General features: G+C 35.4%; 1 protein-coding gene across 2 annotated transcripts in view; it reads left to right on the top strand.

The window, feature by feature from the left end:
• The window catches only part of MTREX (Mtr4 exosome RNA helicase), a 46,826-nt gene that overhangs the window by 9,333 nt on the left and 18,694 nt on the right, over positions 1 to 18,799 (top strand). For both annotated transcript variants that reach the window (XM_080362826.1, XM_080362825.1), the window contains exons 10-15: positions 459 to 561; positions 700 to 831; positions 1,994 to 2,073; positions 3,483 to 3,593; positions 4,650 to 4,751; positions 6,210 to 6,335. In XM_080362826.1, coding sequence (XP_080218952.1) covers positions 459 to 561; positions 700 to 831; positions 1,994 to 2,073; positions 3,483 to 3,593; positions 4,650 to 4,751; positions 6,210 to 6,335 — 654 coding nt within the window. The remainder of the gene's footprint in view (positions 1 to 458; positions 562 to 699; positions 832 to 1,993; positions 2,074 to 3,482; positions 3,594 to 4,649; positions 4,752 to 6,209; positions 6,336 to 18,799) is intronic.

The following is an 18,799-nucleotide window of genomic DNA, read 5'->3' as shown; positions in this document are numbered from 1 at the left end:
TCAAAAGAAAATGTAGTGACGTTTAAATTTTACTTTGGTTGAGCGGGCAAAATACCTTTGTGTCTTGAGGTGATTTTGAAGTAATGACTTGTTTAAAATTCATCATTGGCTTGCACAGCATTAGCCAATGCCATAAACAGTTGTACTGCACTTGAAGCTAGGTCTTCAATGGGCAGTGTAGTTTCATGTAGACATTTCTTAAAGTCAGGTATGGTATTGTGCCATTAGACAGGTCTTGTGTGGTCTGGTGAATAGAACAATGAGCAATAACTTCAGAGAGACCAATGTAATTCTGAGCTGTGCTACTGACCTAGTAAACTCACTTGCCAGCTTATGCATTGTTTTTTTCCTTCTGCCTGTAAATATGGGGTAATGGTACTGGTTATGCAAAGCAATAACGATTTTTAAGTTGTATATTTAAGAAGTAATAGCTTACAAATGTTTTGGTTTGTGTCTAGGGAGATTTTAGAGAAGATAATTTTAATACAGCAATGCAAGTGCTTAGAGATGCAGGAGACTTGGCAAAAGGGGATCAGAAAGGCAGGAAAGGAGGAACAAAAGGTGAGTTTGAATCCCATTCTAAGGTAACTTGTGTAATACAGCAAAATTTTATGCAAGTTGTGTTTGTGTCTCAGTTATTCCCTAAGATACTTTTTTTTTCCCTAAAATTACATTTAAAAGAACGTAATATTTTTGCAGGTCCATCAAACGTTTTTAAGATTGTGAAGATGATCATGGAAAGGAATTTCCAACCTGTGATTATTTTCAGCTTCAGTAAGAAAGACTGTGAAGCCTATGCACTTCAGATGACAAAGTTGGATTTCAATACAGGTACAGATAAATTAAACATATTTTTTTTCACAATTGTAGTTTGATGTGAAAAGTCACTCTGGTTAGATGTAAAAGCAAATGAAAAATATGTATTACTTTTTCTTGTGGCAGTACATCAGGCTATTTTCAGTAGGAAACTATAGGTGCACAAAGAGTATTTGCTCATCACAATGTTGAATTGTTTATGTATTTTTAGCTTTCTTTTTCTCCAAAATCCTGTTCACTGTAATAACAGCACAAGAATATCTATAATGAGAGAAGACTGATCAAAACAAATACTTGTTCCAAAATTTTCACATTTCGTCCATTAGAAAAATTGCTATTCTCTCAAAGTCAAAAAAAACTGTATGACAAGCCATTAGACTGTTCTTTCCCAGGTAGTCTGTCCAGTTTTCTTTCTTTGTTTCCTCCCTTTTCTTCTCAGATTAAAACCCAAAAGGTAAACAAAGAAGATTTTTAAAATTTTATCTTAAGATTAAGTTTGGAAAGTAAGTTCATAGCTTCTCGGGATGGTAACAAAAATCAGGAATTTGTTGTAAATCAGTGTATAATTTCATGTCTGTGAACTGTTCAGGGTTTTTGCTTGCTTACTTTCTTCAATCTTTGTGCATTCTGGTTCAGTGTTGCAAAACAATGCAATAATTTCTGTCAGATAATGTAAGTATATGCACAAGTGCAGAGGTGCATTTTTAGTTATTTCAGTTATACCTTTGAATAGATATTATTGATATTTGTACTACTCTAGTACAAAGGGTGTAAACTTTGAGAATTTTGAGAAATGGAGAACAGGAAGAGCCTCTCTGTCCATGCTGACAGGGATTAGTAGGTAGAAGAGAAAGAGGGAGAGGTTTATTAAGATAGACAGAAAGTACAAAAAAACTGAGAAATCACAAGATTGGAAATAGCTGAAGTTTGGATTACTCTGCCAGCTTTTTTTCTGTTTTCCTTTTCCCTAACATCTACTTCTGATTACTCTTGGCTTCTTCAGGCTTGTAATTCAAGTCTTGGTTGTCTGAACCCATGTGGGGTTTTGTATAGACTTTACAGTCTTCCACGCTATTTTTATTGTAAACTTTTGTAAATATTAGAATGTGGTAACACTTTATTTACATATGGTATTATCCTCCTAGATTTTGTAATAACTTACAAATTGCCTTCTTAGATGAAGAAAAAAAGATGGTTGAAGAAGTGTTCAATAATGCAATTGATTGTCTGTCAGATGAAGACAAAAAGCTTCCTCAGGTGAGTGGAGATTGAATAGGGGTAGCTGCTGCTCTCCTGTTTTGTGCAGCTTTTGAGGCTGTGGGTCTTAGTAGTGGGTACACAAATCATAAACTGTATATTCTCATTCATCTTTCTGAGTTTTAATATCTCTCACATTGCTTCTTGGCATTGTGAAATATAGCTGAGTGATTAGGATTCCTTCCCTTTGTGATTCCAGCAAATGACATATGCCAAAAATAACCATGGGTTTGACTTTGATTATGTTTTTAAGTAAACATAAGGGCTTATAAGGAGATCTATCTGGGTTAAAACTGTCTGGAAGTAGTTCAAATGAGAGTGCAGTATGCACTTTATCAGGTATTAACTGCTGAGCCTTTCAAAAAGTTGCACTGATGTATCAGCATTCTAGTTTATTGTATAATGACTGAGTATAATTACCATGTTTACTATGGGGAAAACACAAGCTCCTAAATGGACAGAATGTTATAGGATTCAGTACTTTTGTAACAAACACTAAAACTAATTTCTTTCTACCCCCCTCTTTCCTTTATTTATTTGTGCCCATCATTTCTTAATGTAGTGATCTTGTAATTATGGCAGTTTCTTCTTGAGGAAAACAGCCATTGAATTTTTGCTCATGCATGCTTGCTTTGGATTCCACATACCTTTTTTTTGTGAACTTGAGAAAAATGGAACATAGGAATACAATATGTAAGGTCTTATGTGCTGGGGTTTTTTTGTAAGCTTGTAACAGTGGCATTATATCCAAGTAATCTGTTTTGGCCTCTGTGTACAGTGGTATCTCAAAAGCATAGTATCAGAATAAATTCTGAGGTAGTAAATAAGTGTTAATAGATTGTTAATGAGAATCTTTGTTTTCAAAGAAAAAAAAAGCAGAGACAAAGCTAAATTTATCTACGTGTTTGTTTGAAGCATAATGCTTTTAGAATTTAAGAGGTGAACTCAGTCATTTACAGCCTGAATTTCTTTGTACGGCTCTCATAGGTGCTTTGTCACTGTTTTACAGCATGTATCAATAAGTTAAATGACTGCAACTAAAACTGAAACAAAACATCGTATGGGTACTAGGATCACTTTTCCTAAAAATGATTTTAAATGAGGCATTTTTTTTTCAATAGAGGCAATTTAAATACTAACTGCATGTGCAGATTAGGGCATCGCTTTGCAGTTGGCGTAACCCAATTTAAGACTAATCTGCTGAAAAGATTGGCCTGTGGCTTTACCCCTCATATTATTCCTAGTTCTAACCCGAAAATAATAGTTAAGGTCTATTTGTTGTATTTAAAATAAAAAAAATAGTGAATTACGTTAACATTAGGGGCAATGTTGAGGTTTTCCATACAGGTCTTGTTTTTTAGTAACAAATATTAAAATTTGTTTACTGGTCTTCATATGTTTCTTCCAAGGTTGAGCATGTACTTCCTCTTCTGAAGCGAGGAATTGGTATCCATCATGGTGGTCTGCTTCCTATCTTAAAAGAGACCATAGAAATTCTTTTCTCTGAGGGCCTAATAAAGGTACATATTTCATGTCCATATTTACATTTTTCTCTATTGTGAATACAGAGCCAGTAACCCTGAGGAACTGAGAAGTATGTCTTAGCTCAGAATGTATGCTAGTGTTATAGTGGAGATCTGCTCCTTGACTGAAAAAGGTGGAAGATTCATAGCACATCCCAAACTAAAAATTGCTTTGTGTTTTGAGTGTAACTCTATGCAGGAACCCTGAATGTTAGTACTTACAAAAAATTTTTTGAATACTGTATGGACCAGTAAATAGGCAATTTTAAAAAGAGATACTCCATTCTGTGGGTATTCGTATGGGGTTCTACAAACGAACACAGCAGCTCTGGAAGCTCGTAGCTGTTCCAGTGGCACAGGCTAATTGGTGTAATTGGCTGCAAGTCCCTTTTCTCAAGAAATATAAATATTTGCGTAAATGCCTCCATCTTTATCTGAAAAAAAAGCAATTCTTGAAGCTGGTGGGTTTTTTTCTGTTTGTAATCTTTAATACTTTGCCTTAGCTGTCTTAGTGCACAATTGCAGCTCTACTTTTAAGTATACTACAAATTATTCTAAAATATTTAAACTTAGTTGTCTAATTTTATCATTTTCTTCAACTGCATTATGATACATTTTGCTCCTATAAATGACAGTAAACGTTTACCAAGCTGTTTGTTGGTTGCTCTAAGGGATGTAGATTCAGAAAAATCTAACCTTAAATGTAAGTTATGGGTTTTTTTGGGTAGCCAACTACTATTTTGTTCTTGCAAACTTCAAATGTGGAAATTAACTATTATTTTTCATTAATGTAATTTGCACTCCCTTGTGTTTTATTTTAGAGTCTTTCACATGATCCCATCTAACTAGTTTTCATCTTTTCCCAGGGAAATAAGGGAAGAGGGAAAGAATGGGTTTTGTCCAGGTTTCAGATACTGAATGCGCATATATTCCTATGCCGACTGTACATAAGTAGGAAAATCTGAAGAAGTTTTGTGTAGCAATATCTGACTATTTGCACAGTTGCCTAAGAGCCTTTGTTTTAGCTTGCTAAACTTCAGTCTGTTTATTTAGGCCTTATTTGCAACAGAGACTTTTGCCATGGGAATTAATATGCCAGCCAGGACTGTGCTATTTACAAGTGCCAGTAAATTTGATGGAAAAGATTTCCGATGGGTAAGTGAAAAACAGGTTCTGTAGAATAACTTAATTGCATTATTTAAATCTTATTAGGATTAAATATTCTCTTGATGTATAAACTTCAATGTAGTAGAAAATATTTTTTTTTCAAGAATATTTCCTTGTTCACTGATCCGTTTATAATCAGTGTACAAATTCCTGAAGACAAGATTCCTCAGATTATGCATGAAATTAATTATTTTAATGGATACAGCAGAACGGCATCAAACACAGATTTGTTGGCAGTGGACATTGGCTAAGACTTCTGCAGAACTTGTCCAAAACTATGAGACTCAACTATTTTCTTTTGTCTCAGAGGAATGTGGAGAGCAAGTTGGCTCAGTACCATATCATAACGAGCAGTAAACTTAGGTTTTGACAGAGATAATTTACCTCAGGAGAGTATTGATCTATTACAGCAGAGTATTTTGGGTAGCCCACAGAAAGGCTGAGATGTGCAGAGGGAAAGATGGTTTCATAAACAGCTGTAAAACAAATATTTGAAAGTTTTAAATATTTGAAAATTTTAGATGTTAAAGCCAGGTATGTGATTCATGTGTAAATAATAATAATAAAGGTGTACAAGTCATTACAGGAAAACTGTAAATTAGTGTTATTGTTCATCTTTCAGAGTTGTGAAAATTGTAGTAAACAGGAGAACTGACTTACCATGTGCATTATGAAGTAAACATCTCTTCAGTCTTAGTTTGGGCTGTTCAGTTTCATGATTCATTCAGTCTGATTGCATGTCCTTATGATACGTGTGAGAATTAGCTACCTTTGAGCTGTCATATATGTGGAACTCTTGTTTTTAAAATGATTCAGCACAGTTTCCTTGAGTAGTTTTTGAGGTGTGACTTAGAGTGAAACTCAGGAAGTTCTTAGAAATTCAGGTTCCACAAATGACAAAACCCCCTGTTTTTAACTCACTGTCTCATATGGAACCAGTTATAGGTGGTTTTTGTCCATGTCTCAGTTCCTTATAATGTCTTCAGTTTCAGCTGGCAGGCATAGAAATGCTGTTCTTGCTTGGTATGTCAGTATTTCAGTATTACATTTGAATAATTTGGATGGAATGATACATTATTTGAAGGATGGTGAAGATGCATTATCATATGTTGAAACTGTGTTATATTTTAATAATCTCTAGCATGCCCAGTGACCTTCCATCACATAAGACATTAGAAAAATGGTTTTTTGTGCTTATTAAAATGAGGCACCATTACTTATGCTGCTGATATACATTATTCATAGTCATGAAATTATATTTTATTAGCTTAGTGATCATTTATGGGTAATGAATTCAAGCTATGAAAAGTTCACATCTTGGATAACTCTTTTGCTAATTTTTATATATTGTGGTCATCTACTGTATAATTGTAAACATCACTTTATATGTTTTTGCTATTTTTCTAATGTTTGATAACTTTTTTTCTTTTTCTTGTTTTATCCTAGATATCCTCAGGTGAATACATTCAAATGTCAGGTCGTGCAGGCCGCCGAGGTATGGATGACAGAGGAATAGTAATTCTTATGGTGGATGAAAAGATGAGTCCAACAATTGGCAAGCAGCTTTTGAAGGTAGGACAGAGGTTAACTTTTTTTTTTTTTAATCCTCTCAACTATGGTTTTCTTATTTGAATAATGTAACATGTAAAATTAAACACCTAGAACAAAAAATATGTAGAGCATGTAGGTAGGAGATAACTCCTGAAAGGAGGATGGGCTTTTGTTGCATTTTCATTAAAGCAGGAGTTTCTACTATGGAAAAAAAATTGAAAACCTCGTATCATCCTTCTCTGTATAAAAGGGATCTCAGGCAGTAGAGGTAGTAGAATTATATCCTATTTTCTAGTGATGTCACTAGTACTGCAGTATTCTGTTTGTTCCTTGCTGACCAGTGTCAGTTCAAGGATATTGATGAACTTTCACAGAAATTATTAAAGGTTTGATTCTGTGGTGAAATAAAACTTTACTAATGAGCTTTTCAGTGTAACAAACAAACTGGACAAAGTACTCCTAAAAAACTAGGTACATACGTTAAATAAGAAGAGTGAGATGACTGTCAGTGAGCTAAAATTAATTCTAGAGAAATTGATAGTGCTTGTAGGAAACGCTGAGATTTGCAAATTGAGGGGTTGAAAAAACCCCACACTTTTGTGGTTGAGAGGGGCGTTAGATTATAGGGCTTCCCCAAACTGCAATGGAAGTTGTTACAGATTATTATAATAATACCCTTTTGCTCAGTAATTTGAGTGTGAAACATTGCACTCATTAGACTTCTATGTAAATTCTGTTGCAAAAATTGCCATAATAAAACATAATATTCAGTTGTGCTTTTTGCCTGTCTTAGGTTGCTTATGTTAATTGTGCACACATATTACAATTCGAAATCTTAGGGAGTTCCTCTGCATGCTATGCAGGAGCTTGTAGCCTTGTTACAAATAGCAGGTCATTTGTGTTGTTAATGAAAGAGCACTTACTGTATTATTAGAGTTTGTATAAATTGTGGGAATCATCCTAAGTCAGCATCAGGGTATGTCAATAAAAATAATTTATTTGTTGCCAAAAAAAAATCAGATGCAAATATTTCTTGGTTTTGTTCAGAAAAATGAAAAACAAGGATAACTATATGTACATGGCTCCTGTTACCTTATGCAGATGTGGATTCTTTGTTGTGTATTTGTTCTGTCAGTGCTGCCTGTTGATTCATGATAAATATTTACATTAGATTACCATTAAACACAGGTAGTGTTTACCTTCCTAAAGTCAGAACTTAATTGAATGTTACATTTTGGCTAACTAACTCAAAAATAGGAAAATAAGGAATTTCAAAAATATTGCAACTCCTTCATGTATGGTAGCAGTAGGTTTTGAATTTATTTCTTAGTCTTGATTAGATTTGTGGGTTGGACATATATTTATTTGTTTACATGTGCAGTTAATGCATGTGTACATCTCTGAGATGCTTGAAGGCTTGAGTGTTTTAACTGGATTTTTGTGAATTTTTAAGACTACATTAAAATGTACTTTTGTGGCATACTTAATTATAAAGGCTTTATACCTTTATTCTTCAGAAGCTGAAAAACTAAACAGCAGGAGATACAAAAAGAGAGAAGAAAAATCACTAATTATAAATAGCATTAATTTTGTATACTTGTAATCTGTAGAATAACCTCCAAAGTTAATTTATTTGAAATAATTGTAGCTTAAGAAAAATTGGTGTGTCAGTTATTTATCTTCAGACTTTATGAGATTATGCTATAAACCAAACCATTCCAAAGCTGGTTTTTTTTAAGTTTGTAAATTCAGTAGTTTGAGAACTACAGAATGCAGTCTGCATGGATTAAGATGAAAAAATAGTAGATCGCTTAAATTTTTTTGCCACTATCTCTCTTTTTTTCTAGATTTTATGGCAATAATAAGGAATATTTCCTTTATTGAAATTAGAAGCACTTTGATTTTTTTTTCCTTTTGAGTTATAAGGAGCGAAAAGGGAAAAATAGTGACAACTTTTTTTGCTTTCTATGTCTCTTGGTTATTCTCCACTGAACTAAATAAATCCATGTATTTTATTAATTTTTCACACTCCTTCACTTGTGAGGAAGGACTGACTTTAAGATTTTTTTCAAAAAGATCATAAGGGGCTATAACAAGGGTATTGATGCTTTTGTGATTTCTGTAACTCTTCACCCAATTGCTGAAAAGGCAATAGAAGTAATCTTCTGTGTGTCGAGCAGTACAACATAAAACACACTTATTTTCCTTTTTAAATACAAAACACTTAGAGGAAATTCCATGTCAAATCAGGCCAAGAATGTATACAAACTAACATTTCTTAAGTATTCACATTTTGTATTCTTCATTAAGTGTTTCTGAATTAGGTTTCACTTACTGACTAAGAGTGTTTGTTTGTAGTAAGAGAGCTTTGAGTATGTTTCGGTACCACAGTCTTGCTGCAGCTGTGTTGGTTGGCTGTGGCGCTGTTCATTGCGACATTGTATACTGTACTGCAAACATGAATTCTAAGTTCAAATCTTAGATGAAGATCTTAACAAGGATATTTGTAAATATTTCGTCAGCTCAGTAACTTAAATTTGTCTTCTGCAGTATAACTAGGTTTTTTCGTTTATCCTCGGCATTTATTTGACCACTGAATATTTAGTAAACTGGTGACTTGCACAAATAAATATATAAAAACTAGATGCTTACAATACTGTTGCATAGCTTTCTGAAGACAGTATCTTATAGTTTTATGTTTGCATAATACTAAGAAATATTTGATGGGAAATATTTTTTGTTTCCTTAATTAAAATCTTTCCCTGCATTGTGTTAGTTTACGTAGGAAGTGGAAAGCTTCCCCTTGACGCTAGATGGCCTTTGAAACCAGAGCAGCATCTCTCTAGTTGGAATTTGGCCATGTTATAAGCATGCATTCCTACAGAGACAACTGAGTTACTGAAGACTGGTAATCTGTTGCGTCTCTAAAAGACAAAAAAGCTAATTGTGTTATGTAAATGTATGATTGTATAATGAAAGAAAGTGTGCTAATGTAAGAAGGTTTTTGAGCCTTGAATTTGAGTGTATCAGTTCTTTGCATCTGCTTATTCTTTCACAAGAGAAGTTGGATGGACTGAAAAATTGAAAGAAAACACTCAGCTAGCCAGATAAAATACACAGTATTATGTTTTCCTTGTCATTTGTGTATGGAACTTGAAGTGCTCCAATGCCAAGCTGTAGGAGATATTCCACTAGTTACATCTGGCTCCTTGGCAGGACCTTCGTTTATAGAGTTGGAAGTACTGTGCTTATTTGGCTTCTATGCTGCTATTAGAAATCCATCTGGTCTTTTTGTATTTTATTTTGACTCTTAGGTTGTTTTATTGTTATGTACTAGAACATAACAATATGAACAGGATAGCAATTTAGGCAGTTTATAATACTCTTCTCTTTAGCTTCTTGCCTGTTTGGACAGCTCTCATTTATGACCACCATGTAGTTGTTGGAAAGTTTCTTAATTTTAAAAGAGCACATCATTGTTCCCTTGTAATTGAGGCAGCATCGTTAATTTGTTTTAATCATCTGCTAAGGATCACATATGGCTCTTCCTTTCAGACTCCCAAGTACAAAGAAAATTGTATTTAGGATGAAAAGCAATATTTACATAAAAATGAATAATTTATGCTGAACAGGAATAAATGTAAGATTGGAAATAGTGAGGAGGTGATGAGAAGCTTCAGTTGCTAGAAGAGGAAGTTTCTGGAACAGCAGCTGATAAAATTCCTGCAAGTTAGTACCTGTGTGCAAAAGGAGTTAATAAGCCTTGGGCACCAGTGTAATTTTGTGTGGATTTGTAACACAGAAAGTGTAACTAAGCAACTAAGTGTCATGCCCTGGTCATGAGAAATGCCATAGTTATGTAATAATATAAAAAAACTGGCATAAATCAGAATTTGGGAAAAAAAAAAGTAACAGTTAGCATGTAGGAATTAAATAGCGTTTTATGCAGAAAAAGTTCACTTACTGTGAGATTCCTTCTTGTGACTTGTCTGGTATTGACTGATAGGCGATGATTCTGCCTCTGTATTGGTCTTTCTGTGTTTTAAAATAAATATGGCTGTGTGTGCACTTGCAGTGGGTTTAAAAATAGTAAAACTTAAAATATTACCTAAGGTAAAAGTATGGATTTTTTTTGATTGGTTGGGTTTTTGGGGGCTCTTTTTTGTTGTTACTAGTTGAATTTAGGACAGTCCAAAACTGTTCTTACATCTATGTTACTCTTTAAAATATGCACATACATTAACAACACTCTTGAAATTATTAGTGTGTATTGGTACAGATTATTTCCTTTGACTAATATACAGAAAACCCTTCCAGTGAAGGGAATTTTTTTTTCATGTGATAAGATTTATTGTTACACTGAGTTCTCATTTTGCATTTGAAACTGTACTGAATTTTTACTGTATGATCAGGCAAGAAGCAGAGGAGTAGAGCATCAACAGAGGTCCTTTTTGCAAATGAAACGCTTAGCACTGTGTGGTAAAGAAGTGGGTGTTGTTATCTGTGCATGGCTGCCGCAGAAGGCAAGGACAGGGAGCTGCTGATGGTCTCAAGGTACCATCAGATGCAGGCTGGAGCGAAGCAGTTGTTCAGTGCGTCAGTTGGCAAAGCTGCAGCACAAACTTCTTTGGCAAGAGGATATCCTGATACAGTGTCTATGAATGATGTTTTCTTGTGCAAAATGTGGTGGCCTGTATTTGAAACTGGTATGGAATAAATACAACTTAATACTTCACTCTGATGAAAAAGATTCTCCATCATCTTTAGTACCGCTGGTTGTCCACTCCTTTTAAAACTGTACTGTGTGCAGATTTTCCATTTACTTGTCCCCAAATGCTTTAAAGATGTTTGTAGAGAAGCAAACGGATATTTCAGTTCTTTCAGTGAGTAGTAACAGCTTTCCATTTAATCTTCCTGTTTGGGACTGGTGAAGTCTTCTAGTGAGACTGTCTTCACTAGCATTCAGTCTCTCTACAAACACCATCTTAACATGCTAGCTTAATTATACTATTGTGCTTTTGTTTAACTCAAAGCTTACTCAAACCACTAGTGGTTTTGAGGACAGTATAATGTCCTTTCTAATCTAAAGTTGTGACATAGAGGAGAATCTCAATGAAACATAAGTTATCAAAATTTAGATAATTTTAATGTGAATTGTTTATTTTTGTTGTAAACTGCCAAACTCTTCTTGTTCTTGTGAAGCTTGCACTGCAGAAATTTTCCAGGCTTCAATTCAAAGGCACTTCACTTCTAACCTTCATTTAAAATCTGCTTAAAGTCAACAAGATTTTAGCATGAAATCATGGAGAGAATTCTGCAGTGTTGAGGGAAACAGATAATTAAATGAACAGTGTCGCAGTTTTGTAGGTAATTGTGCAAGCCAGCAGGTAAAAGAGAACAGAAAATAGTTCCTCTTCCTGAACATTTACAACCAAAATATGGGAATATGAGGCTTATCAGATGGCATGTAAAATGGTTAGTCACTCTTGAACTTCACCTCAATCTTTTCCAGAACCAGTAGGACTAAGCCAACTGGTATTATTTATTAATTATGGTTGCTGCTTGTTAATAGCACAATTTACTTGCAGTTTTACTGTGTCAGTCTGTGGAAAGCAGTTTCTCACCCAACGGACAGATTTTGGGGAAATTTTCTTTTACTTTGGTAAACTCATCACTACGAATGTAAATGTGTTTTGACTGATTAAGCTAGATTTTTTTTTCTTTGTCTTATTATTCTAAAAAAAAGGTGTTAGATGAAGAGAAGATGAAGTTCCTTTTTAAGATTTATTTTTATGTCAACTTTTTGTAGAAGTGCATAATCTTTTCTAGGGCACACATTTCCTTTAAGTTAAAATGTACTGTTGTCGTGGTTTGATCGTGGGGAGACAATCAAAACCGTGGTAGATGGTTTCCCTTCACCCTTTTTCCCCCTCTCTCCTTCCCCCTCCTTCTCACTAGGATTTGGGGAGGACAGGAAAAGAGAAAAGTAAAGGAAAAGAGAATTGGGAAACTTGAAAATGTTTACTAAGACTAGGAAAACGAGCACAGAGAAAAATAACACAGAAACAAATATTGTAAAACCAGTCCTGAAGTCCAGCAGGATCCCACAGTTGAACCGGAAACAGCACGAGACTTGCAGGAACAGCAGAATGAAGGAAAGCAGTACGATGAAAAAGAACCAATATGCCGAGCAGCCGATGCAAAAAAAAAAAAGAGAAAATCAGTCCACATGCTCTGCTTTTATACGCAGGAAATCGTGAATGGGATGGAATACCCCTATAGGTCAGTTCGTGGCCACATGACTTGAGCTAGTTCCTTCCATTGCTTCCCCCCCTCCCCACTTCAGCCCAAATGGGGTGGGGGGTTCACAACACCAGGACAACTGTATATTTACTGAAATTGTAAATTATCACATTACTGACTGATACTTGTAGTAGCAAATCTAAAACCAGTGAGTGTTGGGAGTCTCAGCTGGCTTCTGAGTGCAGGTACAGATACCATTTGGTTTTTTCTATTTCACCTTTCTTTGAGTTCATCCAACTTAGAAGGAGGAAGATTATTCTTTCAGATGTGTTATACAAATGCAATTATAGTGTTACCAGGCCAGTTCAGATACAAAAGAATCATTGCACAGTATGGTGTCCAACACGTTAAATTACCTTTTCTCCCCTGCTATCCATTTGTGTTCTGTGCAGACCAATTTGTGTAGCTATGCACAGAACCTCCTCCTGGTTGGAGGAGGGCTAATTTTTAAATTTTTAAGTTAAAGTGTAGTTTTGTTGTTGTGTAAGGTATTTGTAGTTTTAAATATCTGCTTGAGAGTTTATATATTGCTTTTTAAAATTCAGATGTGTTGATACAGGTGTGTAGGGTTTTTAGGGGAAGAACAGAATTTAGAGTTACCAGCTTGAGGTGGAACTGAGGACAGTTATGATGGTAGGAGCTGCTGTATTAGAGAGGGTAAATGACTGAAAAGTTCAGTCATTTGCAGCTAACTTCATACAGTGGTAGTTGCATGGGAGAGAAATTGAGATACATTTTTTTCCTTTTAAGTCTCTTATTAGAACTGGAGTATTTGTGGAAGCCAAGCCTGAGGTATTTTCATCGGTGAAGACTGCTAAAGCGGTCATTTGCCACCCACCATGGCTTCTGTTTATGTCGGTGCAACTGTTTTGGGGGAAAAGCACTGAGCCAGATTAGTAATAAATTTGTGCTTAAAGTAGCTGCTTACCATTGTCTGTTAAAAATAACCCTGCTGGAGGGTTTTTTTTGTTTTCCAGTCATGCTAATATAGCTCAGGATAAGCCTGTTATCAATGTAACTGGAGTCTTTTTTGATATGTCTGAGATCTAATTATTAATGTCGTAACTATGTAATTTATATGTGGAAAAATGTGTGCTGTTAATTAGTATATCACTAAAGGTGTGTCTGTGTCCTACAGATGCATCAAGCAGTCACTTGCATTTTTATTTAATGAGGTTTTTAATAGAAATTTGTAATGGTGACTGTCACAGACATGTAAGTGTACTCATTTTCTGCTTATGAGGAAAAAAATATCATCAATGTGTTCTGTTCTTTGCTCTTTTTGTAAGACGGTTCTTTGTTTTCTTTTGGAAACCTATTATTCAGTTTATTGCTGGAGACAGTGATAAGCAAATAAAACTGTCAGTGGATCAAATGGCGTAAAATATGTCCTGTAGTGTATCTGAGTTGTGTCATTATGAAAGATACTTTTATTGTTGCTTTGCAAGTTCATTCTTTCATCTTTGTGAGCTCGGACTGTCCCTGTGAGTTAGTTGCAGGCACTATTTGCCGTTTTATGTTCCGTGTGAAAGCTTTGTACACATTTTCCATGAGAGTCTGGAGAGCAAGAAAGTTACGTGCGCACTTTGTGCCTCTCTCTGCATGGGAACAGTTTTGAAAATGTAAATATTTTTCTTCAACTATAAGAGAGAACAGAGAGAGTAACCCTTACCAAATGTATGTTTTGCTCAACACTACATGCTATAGTGCAGCAGTGTCAGCTCTCACACCTCTGGTTAGACAAGACTTCCAGTAATAAAAAAATGTGGAAAAACCCTATGAATATAAATTCCAGACACTAATCTTCCTCCTCCCCAATCTTTCTATCTTGCTAGCTTATGTGGGCAAGAAATGGTAGGACTAGTAAGTGCTGAATGTCCTGTTGGATTACTTCATTGTGTTAAGAAAGAGAGTCTGCTTGAAATTGTTGACAGTTACACAGGGCAGTGTATAACAGCTATAATATTTAGAAAGTTCATCAATAAATTATTTCTGTAGGTTATAGTTTTATGGTCATGCTCTTGATTTTTAAGGTTATTAGCTTGAACTAATAATTTCTTTGCAACCCAAATCTTGGAAAACTTTAAAGAGTGCTACTGATAAGGCAGCACCTTAAAATTTCTCAGGAAGTAAATTTTGTTGCAAGCCCACAAAGTAGGTTGCTAATTATTGAGAACTTAAGTTTAGGCTATTCTCCTGTATCCAGGCAGTTCTCATCCAGAGAGATAAAAAAGCTTGCAAAAGAGTTTTGTTTCTTTAAAAGTATTCAGAAATAAATCTGTTGCTACTGTCTGTTGAAGATTTGGGGTGCGGAAACTAGCCTTCTTAAAGGGGTGAGGATGAGGATTACTTGCAGGAAAGAGGCCAGAGAACTGGGGCGATAATTCTGTAGTAAAGTCATGTACTCAGTGTGTGTTTGAAAGTGATTTCTTGATGCCTGTTCAAGGCAGTCTTTCTTACCAGCTTTTGTTGCAGCTTTTTGCCTGATCTTCTGCATGAGTGGTTGGTGGTTGTTCTCTTTGGTAATATGGAGCTTTTTCTCTGGAGACAAGGAAGAGGCTTCCTAAGAGACTGAGAGAACTTGAGGCAGATGATTGCATACCCTAGCTTGTAGAAGATTGATTAATTGTGACAGAAGGATCTGTGGTAGAGAGTAAGCTAAATGTCATGCGTATGCTTCACAATATTTTTAAGGAAGTAAGAAAGATAAGTAGCCAATCTGGGAGCTGGTGGCACAGGGCTTGAGCAGGGAGATTGCAAGAACAGCGAACCATCGTGGAGAAAATACAAGTTAAACTGTTTTACCTCTTATTATATCTTAGCAGCAAGCAAGATCCAGGATGTTTGAACACTGTATGCTCATCAAGAGCGAGCTAGGAAAGAAAGGACCACTTTTTCAGTTTTTCTGTCAGTAATATCTTCCATCTTGCCTCCCCTACCATTCTTCCCTTCCCTCCATGATATCTGACAGGTGTCTTTAGGTAACCACTAATTGCCTCTTCAGTGATCATGCCAATCTTTATAATTTGCCAGAAGAGGCTAATTGTCTTCTTATGTTTTGTGTGTACTTAGAGTCTGTTAATTGTCTGGGATAGTCAGTAGGGACTAATGCACCCTGCAGAATTGGTTCGTTATGCTGAAGGTGTAGTACAGTAAAGCTACTATAGTTATATTTAATTTGGAGAATTAACATTTCCAGTTTTCAGAAAAAATAAGTTTCTCAGGACTTTTGATTACAAATGTAGTATTACCCAGAGAACAAAACTGAGAAAACAGGAATTTCTGAAACTTGGAGAAAGCTGTGTTTGTGAGATGAAAGAACAGGAACAATTCACATTTTTTGCTAAAACAGGACCTGTGTTTTAACTGCTTTGGCCTAACAGAATGATGTTATTTTCAAATTGTAAGATGTTGATCATATGTTTAAAATAAAAATTGCCACATTGGCAAGTAGCTCAAATGCTGCCTTTCAAATAAGCCTGCTTTAGATAATCTTTGAAATAGCTGGGGTTTTAGTTTGTTTTCTAAATCACTCCTTCACAGTTGAACTGTGCTGATTTTAAAGCAGCCTTTAAAGTGAATCTGCAGGAATTGTTTGGTGTTTCTTGGTGTGCTATGTGTGTGTATTATAATTATATAAGATTCATTGTTTTATCACTTTATGAGAGCATTTAAGTGACAGTGTGACACTTACTATTTTAGTCTTTCAAACAGCTGATAACCTTTCAAGCACACATTTAAGTTATGCCTTAAAGCCATGTAACGTTGTCAGGAATGGAAAGTGGGGTTCACAGTTAGATCCAAGTGGTCCTGGCAGCATTTTGGCTGCTCTCCGCTGGTCTGTGGGTGTATTCCAGCTGCTTTAGTTGATGCCTAGCTGCAGCAGTTGACGTTGCGGTAGGAAGGAATCTGACCCACCATTAGCTGACACTGGCATAATTGCTGTGCTGTTCTTTAGTAAATGCCATTCTTTAAATGGTGTTCTCTGTCGTAGAGAAGCAAGCTTTTTAGGGAACAGTGATTTATCTTTCCTAGAATAACTGATATATTTAGAAGAACAGACAAGAGCTTGGGTACATAATGCTTTTATCAGGTCTAAGGAAAAAGCTGTGTTATACGTGGGTTAGCATCAGCAACAGAAATTCTGTTCTCTTTGTTTGGTGTATCAGACCAGAGGCATCTGTAGAAACTTGAGCTTTCCTCCACACACTGCAGCTCAGCTGTTTATGTCCTTCTTATTGACACATTTCTGTTAGCAGAAACCCATTTGTGTAATTTCAGAACTGACAGGGTTATTTTAAATACATGTTTAATGATCTAGTATAAGAGGTATTTCTGCTCTTTGATGCATCGCTTCAGGTGAAAACCTGCATGTGTATTTATGATCCACTCACAGATATAAGCTAATATGACTGAATGAGTCTCTGGCCATGGAAAGCAAAGCATTAGACTATTTGATTTATCTTAAGCTTGTTTTACATGTATTCATCTTGGTACTTTCTTAGTGTAAATATGCTGAAGGCTTCTCTGTAACAGCTGGGTTTTTTCCCAGAGATGAAATAATCATGCAGTGAGTAGGATTCTGACATTTGTAAGGTAATCTCATAAGGCTCTATATCTCACATAAAGCAAATGGGATTACCATATTCATAAATCTCCTACACGTGAAGGAGTCTTAGATTCAGACTGTCTCTTACTAAATCTGATGTTAGTGTATCAATGGATATAGTTTCAGAATTCCTGACTGTGCCTTTAAAATTGAAAGAAAAATATGTATATTGTGGTAATGTCATTTGAAATCCATTACACTTAGCTTGATCTAGGAGAGCACTTGATCTGATTCCTGGCATTTGCACATAGAAATTAATCATCAGTTGTTTTTTTAATAGCCTATGCTTTTTTGTTATGGATAATGAGGGAGTATCTCTGCTAGATGCCTTACTGTATAGCAAAAGGTAAAGAAATGAGTTGCAAGAGGATACAGTATAATTGGTTTTAGGTAAAGCATATCTTGAGCTTAAAAGAAATTGCAGAGGAGTATGTTTCCCAGTGTCAGTCTTCTCTGAGCTTCTAAAATGTCTGGCAGAATATGTTGAACTTTCAGCAGTCAGGTAGTTGCATGAAAAATACATCTTGAAACTTCCTCATTTTCTTGTTATCCATTTTAGTTGTTATTAATTTAAAATGTTTAATCGTAACTGAGTTTACTCATAGGCCTTGTTGAAATAACAACACTTGTTTAGTCAATTTCTTTTATTTCCCGTATAGGTCACTCCATAATGAGCAGTTGCACACTGTTGCATTTCATGATCTTACGATATACTTTCAGCTTAAATTTCACTTGCCATTTTCTTCCTTATCCTGCAGCTCTAGGGATTGCTGATGTCTTGAGTGATCTAGTAGTATTTTTAGCAGACCTTGCTGTTTATCTATGCCCTTTCCAGATTTCTTGTAAGGCCACACCTCTTTGAGTCGCCACTGGGAAGTTTTGTTTTGAAAAAATACCAAATTACACAGTTCTGTCATTTAGTAATTCACAAGAGTTTGATTTTTTATTTTTTTTTTTTAGTTCCTTAAAGACAAAATTACTTTTTGTGGGGGTAGGAAGTGTGTTGTTATAAGCTTTATAGGAGTCAATTAAGTACGATAATCCATGTGCTTGTTTTAACACCTTGGAAGAGCTCTAAAAGATTTGTGAGATCTAACTTTGGTTTTATAAAAGGTTTGTCTATGCTGCTGTCCTGCTGCATTCTATCCAGCCATCTATTGATTGTGGTTTCCACTTCTTTTGTTGCACAGAAATGGTAGTTTTCTGTTTTGTAACTCCTGGATTTCCCTTGGATCCATTCTGAAAAAGTGTTAGGCACCTCTTCCTTTAATACTAGTGCTATTATAGATGAAAGGTTATGCACAGCAGTTGGGAAGTTTCTTACTTCAGAAGTTTTGCATCTCTGTGATCTAGTTGCATCAAATTCTTATTTGGTTTATCGGGATGGCCTTTTTTGCAGACACGTCAGTTAGAGGCAGTTTCTGAAGTTGGCCCTCTGCTTGAGGAGGCTGTAGTGTTGAGGTCTTCTGGATCATGCTTGGACAGTGTTCAACTGTTTTGTGTGTTCTTTGAACAGCTGGTTGTTTTAATGTATATCAGTTCAGTGTTTGCTCTTATGATAATGAGGTCTTCC

Source organism: Nesoenas mayeri (genome assembly GCF_963082525.1).
Source record: "Nesoenas mayeri genome assembly, chromosome: Z".
Taxonomy (NCBI): domain Eukaryota; kingdom Metazoa; phylum Chordata; class Aves; order Columbiformes; family Columbidae; genus Nesoenas; species Nesoenas mayeri.
Note: the sequence above shows the minus strand (reverse complement) of the source record. Positions and strands in the feature narration are given on the sequence as shown.